Below are 12,527 nucleotides of genomic sequence, written 5' to 3'. Positions count from 1 at the left end.
ACAGACAGCTGATGGAAAGAAGAGGTGTTTTCCAGAGCAACAAAGTTCAAGGTATGCTGCATTTCGGGCTAAAAGTGTGAACGCAGGAAGATTAATTCCCTGGTTCACGGAGCTGCGTTTCAAAGAAAACAAAAAGCTCCGGAGGAAGAGGCCTGCAGCTTGAAGGCTGAAGCCTGCATTCCACAAATTTTTGTGGTAGATAAGAAGTCCTATTGAAATGCATTGTTGCTAGGCAACGGAAAGTTGGAAAGTTACTGGCAAAGGGGCTGGACTGTGAGCCTGGGAAAGCGAAACAAAGCCACAGAATGTTTTGGCTACAAGTTTACGTGCTCTTGGAAGGGACTTTTCAATAGCAGCCTGAGTTTAGCTGCCAGGTGCAAAAGGCGTAAACAATTTGCAGTTTGCTGCGTGAGAAAGGAAAAAAACAGCTGTTGGATTTTGCAGCTTGTTTGGAGGTGAGAGAGGCTTGGCTTCAAGATGGATGCCAAGAAAGGGGGAGGTTTGCCTTGCCCACCTCCCTTAACCAATGACAATTATTCATCTTGGTCTGTAAAGATGAAGGCCCTGCTGCAGAATCAGAGGCTTTTTGATGTAATTGAAAACCCCATCCCTGCAGCACCAACCAGAGGTTGGGAGTCACAGAATGTAAGGGCCAGGACTGCTATAATTCTGTGTGTCTCAGATGATCAGTTGGTGCATGTTCAGCATTTCGAAAATGCGAAAGAGGTATGGGACACGCTGCGTACAACGCATCAGAGAGATGCTGGTTCTTCAGCGTTGCTGTATTTTGAGATATTGACCAATCTGAGACTTGCGCCTGATGGAGATGTTCAAGCGCACCTGACAGAAATGAAGTTTCTGCGTCAACAGATGGTGGAACGCAATTTCCGTCTTCAGGAGGAAGTGTTTTGCTTCATGATGATAAACAGCCTTAGCCGCACCTACAAGGTTGTTGCCAGTCAGCTTGGTTCCCTACCGGCCGCGCAGCTGACCGCGGAGAGAGTTTGTGCTGTGGTCCTGAATGAACACGACAGACTTGCTGCACTGGAAGAAAAAGACAGGGGGAGGGAAGAACAGAGTTCAAATCTCCCCACTGATGATGCTACTGGAGAGCATGGTGTAGCATTGAGTGCTGTCCGATGCTACAATTGTGGACAGACTGGGCATCTACAGCGAAACTGTAAGAAGCCGCGCCAGTCAAGAGGAGCAAAGAGCAGCTCTACGAAGCCTCAGGCGTCAGGCAAAAGCCGTACCAAGTGCCAGGTGAAACCTGCAAAGGCTATGATGGCGAAAGGAACCACGCCAGATGTTGGGAACTCGTTCATAATTGACACGGGCTGTACAAAACATTTGTGCCCGCACAGAGGACTGTTTTCGACGTTGAAGAAGCAAAGCTTCACTGTGAAACAGGCCAACGGTCAAGAGCTGGAAGCAACTGGAATTGGGACTGTGTATCTTGAGAGTCTGAACTTGACTATAAGTGATGTTTACCTGGTTCCAGAACTGAGATTTAATCTGCTGAGCGTGTCGCAGATTGCAAAGAAAGGACTGAAACTGTCCTATGATGCTAAAAGCTGCAAGATCTACAAAGATGGAGAACTGTTTCTTACTGCCAAAGAGAAAGATGGACTGTATTTGTTGACTTTTGATCAAAGTGATTACATGAAATGTAATTCTGATGTTTCTAACGAAATCTCTCTTACAGGTGTGACCAGAGTGAGCACCAGGAAGGTGACTAAGACCAAGAAGGTCGACAGAGCATTTCAGCGGGTGTATGCTGATGTGATTGGTCCTCTAGAACCATCTAGAGGCGGTGCACGATATTACCTTTTGTGTGTGGATTGTTTCACTAATTATTCTTGGGTTTATATGATGGAAAAACCGCAAGAAACTTTAGAAAAGTTTCAGGAGTTTTGTGACAAGGTTAAAAGTATGCATGATGCTAACATTGATTGTCTTTTCACAGATGAGAAGCAAATTTTTCTGTTGCAGAAGTTTCAGAAGTTCCTGGATGGAAAAGGGATAGACCACAAAGTGGCAGTTTCACAAGAAGCGTGGAACAGGGGGGTCTGTGTAAAAGTGAACAAAGAATTGCAAAAGGGGATGAATGCGCAATTGCTGAGTTCACATTTGCCACATGAATATTGGGCCGAATCGCTAGCATCCTATCTTCATGTGTGGTTGAGAAAAGTCTCAACAGAGTTGGGATGTTCTCCTTTTGAGAAGCTGTTCAATAGAAAACCTTCTGTTGCCTATTTTAAGGTTTTCGGGTCTCATGTGAGAACAGAAGCTCCAGGTGGAGTAAAGAATGCCAGAGGCATTTTTGTGGGATATGAAAAGGGTCTCTACAGAGTAATTTTGTCTGAATCTGGTCAGGTGATTCTCACAAAGTTCCTAGAGAGTGCTCCAGAGCAAGAGCGGGTTGTAGTACAAACATTTCCCACAGAGGATTCTGATGATAATGATGATGATGAGTTTGATCTTATTGAGTTCAGTAGTACTGATGATGACAGCGATAGCTCAGACAGCTCAGTTGTCACAGTCATTGAGAGGAAATCTCACACAATGGATAGACCTTCACAGGTGAAGGAAGAACCACTGATTGCTACTGGTTCTCGACAGAGTCCAAAGGTTGAACCAGTGAGCACAGAGGATCAGCAACTTTTACGTAGGTCTGAGAGAGCAACGAAGGGTGTACCACCCAAGAGGTATTCAAAGGAGTTTGCTAACCTTGCATATGTTGCTATTGTAAACGACCAAGGACAGATTGAAGCTGTGTCTGAGTCAGAGACAAAGGCACAACAGAGAGTTGTTAACCGAGGTAATGCGAAGTCACACAACCAGAGAGGTACATTGGTTAAACCAGTGGCGGGTAGTTCCAAGGGTGGAACTGAAACAACAGGGGAATGTTATAAATATAACAACTGTTTGTTTTCTTCTCTGGATGACGCTTTGCTCGCGGCACACATTGATACTTTAGGGGGAGTATGTTACCATAAAGCACCAATGCTGCAGCAAGCAAAGGCTCTAGCAGCTCAGCCAGCTGCTTGTGGCTGGAAAGCCAGACAGGATGTTTGTGACTGTTGCCATGGGAACAAAGGGGCAGTCCATTCTGTACTGAGCACCGGATGTTAGCTCAGTGTGTGTGTGTGTCATATGACCCGTACTGGATGTACTTGGGAGGAGTTTATTCTTGCTGTTGTTGAGTGCAGACATGATTCTCTGTACTGATGTAAGAGGCAGAAATAAATGATGTAAATAGTTTTCTGTCTGCTTCTTTCCCCTCCCTGGGGACACCAAAGGGGAGAGAGGAAGAACGGTGTGTTCCTCTCATACATCTGAGAAGAATCGCCGGACCTCGCCTGCTTATCAGCAGAGGTTGGGAGACGCGGGGAGGTCGACAGGAATATCTGCCGGTGCCTGCTTGTGGCACATTCCTCTGACCCAGGCAGAATTCCAACATAGAAGACATCTGAAGGCAGCCCTGTTTAGGGAAGTTTTTAATGTTTGATGTTTTATTGTGTTTTTAATATCCTGTGAGCCAGGCTGGGGAGGCATGGCCAGATGGGTGGGTTTTAAGTAATAAATTTTTTATTATTATTATTATTATTATTATTATTATTATTATTATTATTACTGTTATTACTTCTTGAAGGTGGGATGTAAATGCAATACAGTAAATAATAGGGCCTATTCACTGCTTGTAAGGTCTCCTATGCAGTGCAAGAATTTCTGGACGTTTCTTGAGATGGTAATGTTGAAAATGACCATCAGGAGTGTGCAAGAGCAAAGCATCACTCCAGCTGGGTTAATGATCCATCCCTGTGCCCCCCCAGCCCCCTCCCAGCACAGCCACCTCCCCCTCTGGCACCCACCTGCAATTTGTAGCGTTGGCATCATCTTCTGCAACTGCAAATCAAGCAATTGGTGTTAGTGGCGGTGGGGAAAGACCTTGAGCCGAGATCCTGCTGGGGCACCTATGTTTGAAGACACCCTGGGCATCCCCAGGAAGCAGAACTAACCTCCCCTTGCACCCCAGTCGGACCCCCCTCTCTAGCTGAGATTCCTGCATTGAAGGGGGGTGGACTAGATGACCCTCGGGGTCCCCTTGCAAATCTGCCATTCTACAAGCTACTGAGCTCACTTTGCTGGGCCTCTTGGGTTTATCATCCTGCAAATCCAGGACTGCGAGGAGGCACTACAAATCCTCTAACGCAGCGGTTCTCAACCCATGGGTCTCCAGATGTTGTTGGACTACAACTCCCATCAACCCTGAGCTCTGGCCTTGCTAGCTAGGGGTGATGGGAGTTGTAGTTCAACAACATCCGGGGACCCACAGGTTGAGAAAGGCTGCTGTAACGGGAGCTGCGTGACGACAGCCTTGCATTTCTATTTATATAGGAAGAAAAAAATCTCTCTCTGTGTATATATGTAATATCTAAGCAATGTACACATTGCGTACAATATAAAAACAATAGCACAGCCCTAAAGATAATAAAAGCACAGAATGGAAAACACGCAAAGGCAAATTAAATGGAGTGTCAGGATAAATCAGTGTCCAAACCAGCCTTTGGAGCCTGGGAGGGGATGGCTATGAAACTGCTGGGAATATCTCCTCCCACATCTGCAGCTTTCAAAGTGGAGAAGGAGCCTGGACAAAAGGGAAACGCCAAGAAAAATGGTGGTAAGCGGAGTTGCGGAAACTTCACCCAGATCTCCTGCTGGTGGGTCTCTTAGAAAGTAGGATCTTGGACCTTGAATCTGGAAACCCAACCCATCAGGGTCGGCTCATCTGTGACCTCCCTTCCCGATGTTGTGGGACTCCAATTCCCATCACCTCCAGGGATGATAGGAGTTGTAGTCTAGCAAAAAAACAAACAAAACAAAACACCCAGAAGGGCTGTTAGCTCCCCAGCCTCCCACACGCAGGCTTAATTGCTCCGAGGTGAGAGAAACCCTTATCTGCAGAATGTGGGAGTGAGGAACTGAAGGAACGGGATGACTGTCCTTTGAAAAATAAAGTCCATGCAAACTTCGAGACTCTGGGCAGCTAAGCATTTCCTTCCATCTGCTAGAACATGGGCAGAGGTCCAACTACCACATGCCAATGTCTGCAGTTTCCTCAAAGGATGAAAAATGATCAGAAAGAGAAAGCGAGTAGGTCATTCTTCCTTACCTCCTCCTCTTCTTCAGGGCCGATGTTCTCATCTCCAGCGAAAGGCTCTGAGGGAGGGGGGGAAATAAATGTTGTACGTTCCCCATAGCCTCTTTCTTGAGCTTTACATGTCCCCCCACCTGAATTATCCTCTCCCCCCCCCAATGTAAAAACAGAAAGGTTTACAGCACAGGGGTTGTGAGGAGAGGACTGACTCTCAAAACTATGGCAATATCTGGGCAGACTTTTGCAAATCATGTTGTGTGCATGTGAGAGAGAAGGAGGGGAGACTTGTTACCAAACTCGTCTTCAACAAATTCATAGCGACTGCAGAAATTGAATTTTGCTGAAGGGCTGGAGAGGCGAGGAAGCAGGCGCGAGGGGCCAGCTCAAGTCATTTGGGCGTCAAGGAAGATGCGCCATGCAAGATGCTCTCGCCTGCTCGGGCAAAGGCAGGCGGGCAGCTTTCAGGGGCATTGCGGCTACCTTGAGCTGCTCGACTGGGGGGGGGGAACCTCCCGCCCCCCCAGCTGAGCGAGCCCCAATGCCTCTTGGCATCATGTCCTCCAGCTGAGCAGTTTAAGGAAGCCCCCATGTTCCTCCAGAGCAATATGGGGGCTTGCTTGCCATGTAGGGCTAGGCAATGCGTCCCGGCTGCTTCCTCCTTCCCTATGGTGGGAAGATGGAAGAGGCAGCCAAGATACATTCCAGACATTATGACGTATCAGCACATCGCCCTGTGAGCCGTGTCATGATGTTGAAAACTGGATATTGCCCAGCCCTAGAAGCAATCCCATCCCTGACCCACGCCTCCAAGAATGGAAGGAAATATGTCTGTGGTTCCAGATGCAATCTATATTGTTCCAAACTTTATATAACGCACCTCTTAATATATGACTTGTAAATTATTTATTGACTTTTACTTTCTCATAATTAAGATACGCATGCCATCCGTACCTATTATTAAAACTTTCAAGATCCAATATCTTAGTTTTTTCCAATCTAACCCAATCTCTTACCCAAATGAAACATTCTGCTTCATAATATAATTTTAAATTTGGCACTGCTAATCCTCCCCTTTCCTTTCTTCCTGTCAATCATTTATATTTTATCAGCGGGTTTTTTCCTTGCCACACGAATCTCGTTATATCTTTCCTCCCTTCTTCAAAGCAATTCTCTTTATTCATAATTGGTATCGTTTGGAACAAATATAGCATTTTGGCAGGACATTCATTTTAATTATGGAGTCTTTCCCCCATATTTATTGAAAACCAATAAATAAATAAAAGAATAGAAGGAAATAAGACCACGGTGTTGTTATCTGTGGGGGACATGTTCAGGGCCGTCTTAAGCATATCTGGCGCCGTGGTGCGAAGATCCCTCCGGTGCCCCCCATTTTCCAGAGCTGCCGACCTTTTTTAGGGAGGACGGCACTGCTAGCGATGTGCCCAGTTTTGCAGGGCTGGAGGACAGCTCCTCCGGCAGGGAAGAGGCGGAGACTGGATGTGGCGACTCCCGGTTCAGCTGGACCCTTCGTGCCACGGTGGCCATGGCAGGTGGAGGCTCCCGGCGCGGCGCTGCTTCGGTGCGGCGCGGCAGAGGCGGCGAGCTGATGCTGGGAGGCGCCGCGCCCAGCCTCCACCTCTTTCCCTGGCGCCCTCCAGAACTTGGCGCCCTGGCATAGCTGTCAACTTACAGATTTGAAAATAAGGGACCAGCAGCTTCAAAAATAAGGGATCAGCAGCCAAAATAAGGGATTTTAGTCAACCAGCAGCCAAACGAAGCCTCAAACGGTGGTTCCCACAGCGCAGCAACCCGGCAAAGGGGACGCAGCAAGGAAAACCACCGTCACCTCTCCGCTGGGAAGCGCTGAGCAAAGGCGAGTCCCCAGGCAATGCGGCCAAATTGATCAGCACAAGGCATGCAAGCTCCACACCCCCCCCAGTCGTTCTTAGACTTCTTATTGGGTGAGCAACACAGCCAAGCAACACAGTTGGAGCCTCCCTCCTCCCTGGCCGGCAGGGAGGGAGGGAGAGGAGCTGCTTCCTTTGAAACCTGGGAAATTTAAGGGACATCATCAATAAGGGACAGCAGCGGGACACGGCGCTGGGATAAGGGAGTTTCCCGCCAAATAAGGGACGGTTGACAGCTATGTGCCCTGGCGCCCTGCGCCACTAGCCTCTATGGGTAAGACGTCCCCACTGCTGTGCCAGGTCAAGAAGGTTTCCACAGGGCTTCAAAAGCCAGCCGGACCTGTTTGACCAGCTATGGCAAGGGGGCAAAGCAGCCAAGCATCTCACAGGCAACACATTGGGCTCCCGGGGGGTGGCCGGGAGGAGCATGATGGGGTTTTTGTCTGTCTTCCGGAGCCAGCAGACGGGCAGCTTCCCGCTTTTGCTTCGGGGAGGGGTGGGGAGAAAGGGCGCGGGAAACGGCTCTTTTCAGGGAGCAGCAGGAAGGTTGGGGTTTGCAAGCGCATAGGGGGCGGCTGGTACCTCCGTTGGGCTGTGGGGCATCGCAAACCTCGTAGATCTTGAACGCCTGCATGGGGGTGTCCTTGGTACCGTCGTAAATCAGGTTAAATTCGCGGCTCTTGTTGAGGGCACAGCGCAGGTTGGCTTTCCACTTGGCAGGGTCCGGCTCGTCGACGCCTTCATTGTATTTCCCCGTCTCTTTGGCCCAGGCCTGGGAAAAGGACCGACAGGACACAGGGCAGAGAGATTTAAAACACCACCACCTGAGAGCGCCCGTTTTAAGAACCAATATCCAGTGCCACCCTCACACATCCCCACATGCAACAGTGATAGAATCAGTAACAATAATTTGTAGTTATTAATGGTGTTTCTGTGTCGTTTGGATGATGATTTTCATCTTTTTTTATTGGTTTTCACCTATTACATTACAATACAGATGTACCAAAGCCAACACCATTTCCTCCTCATCCCCTCATACATTTACATTTATATTTCCTCAGTCCATCATATTATTCTTTTCTCCTTCCTCCCACTCGATTTCCTCCACATTATACAATTTACAATAATCTTTGCATTCTACAATCTTCTCAAATCACCTATATATTCTTATTATCTTTCCTTACTAATTTTTCTTCCATCCAGTACGTCACATTTTAATCTAGGCATATTAGCGTATCTTTTTTTGAGCAATATTTTGCCATATATTCATCAAAACATTTCCACTCCTTTTTTAATTTTTGATTCGACTGATTTCTTATTATAGCAGTTAATTTTGCCAAAATTAAATATTCATTTAGTTTCTAAATCCATTCCTCCTTTGTGGGTATAGTTTGTGACTTCCACCTAGGAGCAATCACTATTCTAGCAGCTGTACTTGCATATAGAAAAATCCGCCCCCCGTGGTATCTCATCATCTATCAATCCAAAGAGATATGTCTCTGGTTTCTTTGTTATTGATATTATCAACATCTTCTTTAGTTTTTCATGTAAATTATTATTATTATTATTATTATTATTATTATACATCTCGCCTTTGTCCCAGAAAGGGACTCAAGGCTGCTTACGAATTAAAAACCACACAGATAAAATACAGAAAGCCAATAAATAAATAAATAAAAATGCAGAGAAGATTGTTAAAAAATGATTAAACTCTAATCAGAGTAAAACAGTATAAAAAACCCAATCTACCACCATCATTCTGTATTTTTGTTATGGCACTTTGCACTTTTCGTACTTCCAAATCAGGTTGCCTACCACCCTGATATTTTATAAGAGGAGCGAACTGTAAATATGCTTATCGGTAAACAATTTTCATTTATTTTGACACCGTCGTTATATTAATGCCCGCTAGAGATACGCTAATCTGCTTTATGTATTTATAATTGTCAACATTTTGCTTATAGGTTTTCTAAAAATGCAATTTTAATTTTTCCTTTAAAGAAAAGTGTTCTTTATATTCAAAAACGATCTCCATGCTACCTTTCCAACCTGCCTGGGCTGCAGATAAATAAAAATATATGTATGAATATTTTAAAGAAAGCAATACAAAGGTAAAGCAAGATCTAAATGGCAACATCGTAGAGAGCCGTCGGATGAAAGTTTTCCCCAGCTAACTCTAAAAACTCTGCAGAATAAAAACACCTTTTTTTTTACGCCCTGCCAGGACCTGACCAGGTGAGCTCCCTTCATGGCGTGGATTCTGCAAAATGGCGGCTGCTCTGGAGAAATCCCCCCTCCCGTTCCTTGTTACCATGGCAACCCTTAGGCCTAACCCCAGACCAGCCTTTCCCAACCTGGTGCCCTCCAGATGTTGTTGCCGGGCTGTATCTCCCACCAGGCACCACGGAGACCCCCAGCAACATCTGGGGGGCTGCCTGCCTGCCTGTGGGCCCCCTCAGCCCCACATGAAAAAGAACACTTTTGACATGCCCATGCGCTCCTCGTTGTCACATGGCGCACTGAGGGCCGATGTCCAAGTAGGTGCCATCTTGGATGGGGAAAAAATCCCTCCTTTGCGAGGTGAAGAGGCGTCTCTTCCAACAGGGCGCTCTCAGTATTTTGCATAAATACTTGAAGTGACAAATTAATTGGCGTTTGGTTTTCTAGTGTTTCCCAAACCCAGTGTTTCCCAAACTTTGATCTCCAGCTTTGATCTCCAACTCTCATCATCCAGTGGTCAGGAATGATGGGAGTCCCAAGTTTGGGAAACACAGATCTAACCATGTTTTAACAACAACAACAACAATAATAATTTTATTTATACTCCGCCCTCCCCGGCCACAACAACAACAATAATTTTATTTATACTCCGCCCTCCCCGGCCAGAGCCGGGCTCAGGGCGGCTAACACCAGTAAAATTACAGTAAAATCATAATAGGAAAAAAAACCCAATTTAAAATACAGGTTAAAATGCAATTTCAAATGCAGCCTCATTTTAAAGTGGCCGATAAATCAAGACCCTAAGGGGAGGGAAACATAAGAGTCAGACTGAGTCCAAACCAAAGGCCAGGTGGAACAGCTCCATCTTGCAGGCCCTGCGGAAAGATGTCAAGTCCCGCAGGGCCCTAGTCTCTTGGGACAGAGCGTTCCACCACGTCGGGGCCAGTACTGAAAAGGCCCTGGCCCTAGTTGAGACCAATCTAACCACCTTGCGGCTTGGGACCTCCAAGGTGTTGTTATTTGTGGACCTTAAGGTCCTCCGTGGGGCATACCAGGAGAGGCGGTCCCGTAGGTATTATTGCATTTATACCCTACCTTTTTCTCCCCCTCGTTTAATCGCCACAGCAACCCTGTGAGGTAGGTTAGAGCCGACAGCCAGCGTCAGTCTCCCAAGGGCAAGTGGGGATTCGAACCCTGGTCTCCCACGTCCTGATCTGACACTCTAGAAGCCAGTGTTTCCCAAACTTCGGTCTCCGGCTGTTTTTGGACTACAACTCCCATCGTCCAGCGGTCAGGGATGATGGGAGTTGTAGTCCAACAGCAGCTAGAGACCCAGGTTTGGGAAGCACTCTAAGCCAAGCTGGTTTAACGGTTGCAGCCCTAATTCCTACTTTTTGAAAAAGGCACTGTTATGTGGGATATATAGGGAATTTTAGCCGGCAAGCTAGATCTCCCCCTCCTCACGCACCTTGAATATGGTGTTCTCGTCGTCCTGGCTGGGGATGTGGCGGGTGGCGTGGCGCCAGGGGATGAAGAAGCGCTTTCTCTCAGCATCCACCCAGCGGAGTCCCGGGTACTGACCGCTGTTGACTTGGGCCACCAGCCAGGGCTTCAGGCGGACGCGGCGGGGATGCGAGCTCATGGCGGCGTCACCGGAGGGACGACTGACCCACTGCCCGACCTGCAAAGAGAAGGCAGAATCGGTCAGGAAGCGGACAGCCTCCGAGGGGGAAAGCACTCGCGACTTCATGGTTAGATCGCTGCATTGCGCTCTTTGTGGGGTTTCCCTTGCATTCGATCTGAAAGCTGCATAATTTTTAATTTATACAAAATGGCAAGTTTCCTGGTCCAGCTGGATTAACGGCAAAGTATTATAAAAAACTAAGTGAACAATTGGTAAACCCATTGAAAGATGTTATGAATGAGATTTTAAATACAGGTGAAATTCCAGAAACATGGAAAAGGGCATATTACAGTAATTCCAAAACAAGATTCAGATTTGCTGCAAATTAAAAATTATAGGCCTATCTTGTTAAATAATGATTCTAAATTATTTGCAAACATTTTAGCTAATAGAATGAAAAAAAATCAAATGAGTATATACATCAAGATCAGGCAGGATTCCTTCCAGGTAGACAAATAAAAGAGAATATAAGAAATATTCTGAATGTAATAGAATACCTATAGGTCAAAAATGAAAAGAAAGCAGCAATGATGTTTATAGATGACGAAAAAGCCTTTGACGACGTCTCTTGGAATTTCATGACAAAATTCCTTGAAGAAATTAATGGTGGATTCAAATTTTTAAAAGGCATACAAGCAATATATTCAGAACCAAAGGCCAACTTATTTGTAAATCAGGTGATAACGGATGATTGTAAGATACAAAAAGGAACTAGACAAGGTTGTCCACTATCACCCCCACAATTGCCAGGTTGGGGGGGGGCAGGATGTTGTTGCTGCTTCTTGGGCAGTTGCCATTGGCTGTGGAAAGTGATGTCAGTGGGTTTACGCAGTCTTTTTTTCTGGGGGGGACGCAGGAGCATGTTGTTGTTGTTTAGTCGTTTAGTCGTGTCCGCCTCTTCGTGACCCCCTGGACCAGAGCACGCCAGGCACTCCTGTCTTCCACTGCCTCACACAGTTTGGTCAAACTCATGCTGGTAGCTTCGAGAACACTGTCCACCCACCTCCTCCTCTGTCATCCCCTTCTCCTTGTGCCCTCCATCTTTCCCCACATCAGGGTCTTTTCCAGGGAGTCTTCTCTTCTCCTGAGGTGGCCAAAGTCTTGGAGCCTCAGCTTCAGGATCTGTCCTTCCAGTGAGCGCTCAGGGCTTATTTCCTTCAGAATGGAGAGGTTTGATCTTCTTGCAGTCCATGGGACTCTCAAGAGTCTCCTCCAGCACCAGAATTCAAAAGCATCCATTCTTCGGCGATCAGCCTTCTTTATGGTCCAGCTCTCACTTCCATATATCACTACTGGGAAAACCATAGCTTTAACTATACAGTGGTACCTCAGGTTAAGTACTTAATTCGTTCCGGAGGTCCGTTCTTAACCTGAAACTGTTCTTAACCTGAAGCACCACTTTAGCTAATGGGGCCTCCTGCTGCTGCCGCGCCGCCGGAGCCCGATTTCTGTTCTTATCCTGAAGCAAAGTTCTTAACCTGAAGCACTATTTCTGGGTTAGTGGAGTGTGTAACCTGAAGCGTATGTAACCCGAGGTACCACTGTACGGACCTTT

At 46.7% G+C, this 12,527-nt stretch overlaps 1 protein-coding gene across 5 annotated transcripts in view; it reads right to left on the bottom strand.

The window, feature by feature from the left end:
• The window catches only part of IRF5 (interferon regulatory factor 5), a 48,215-nt gene that overhangs the window by 9,080 nt on the left and 26,608 nt on the right, over positions 1 to 12,527 (bottom strand). For all 5 annotated transcript variants that reach the window (XM_081023015.1, XM_081023014.1, XM_081023016.1 and 2 more), the window contains 4 exons: positions 10,757 to 10,969; positions 7,651 to 7,840; positions 5,177 to 5,223; positions 3,876 to 3,909 (listed from right to left, as the gene is read on the bottom strand). In XM_081023015.1, the coding sequence (XP_080879141.1) occupies positions 3,876 to 3,909; positions 5,177 to 5,223; positions 7,651 to 7,840; positions 10,757 to 10,930 (445 nt within the window). In that variant the 5' untranslated portion in view covers positions 10,931 to 10,969. The remainder of the gene's footprint in view (positions 1 to 3,875; positions 3,910 to 5,176; positions 5,224 to 7,650; positions 7,841 to 10,756; positions 10,970 to 12,527) is intronic.

Source organism: Podarcis pityusensis (genome assembly GCF_964106645.2).
Source record: "Podarcis pityusensis genome assembly, chromosome: 10".
In the NCBI taxonomy this organism is placed as follows: domain Eukaryota; kingdom Metazoa; phylum Chordata; class Lepidosauria; order Squamata; family Lacertidae; genus Podarcis; species Podarcis pityusensis.
This window is presented reverse-complemented; position numbering and strand designations above follow the sequence as displayed.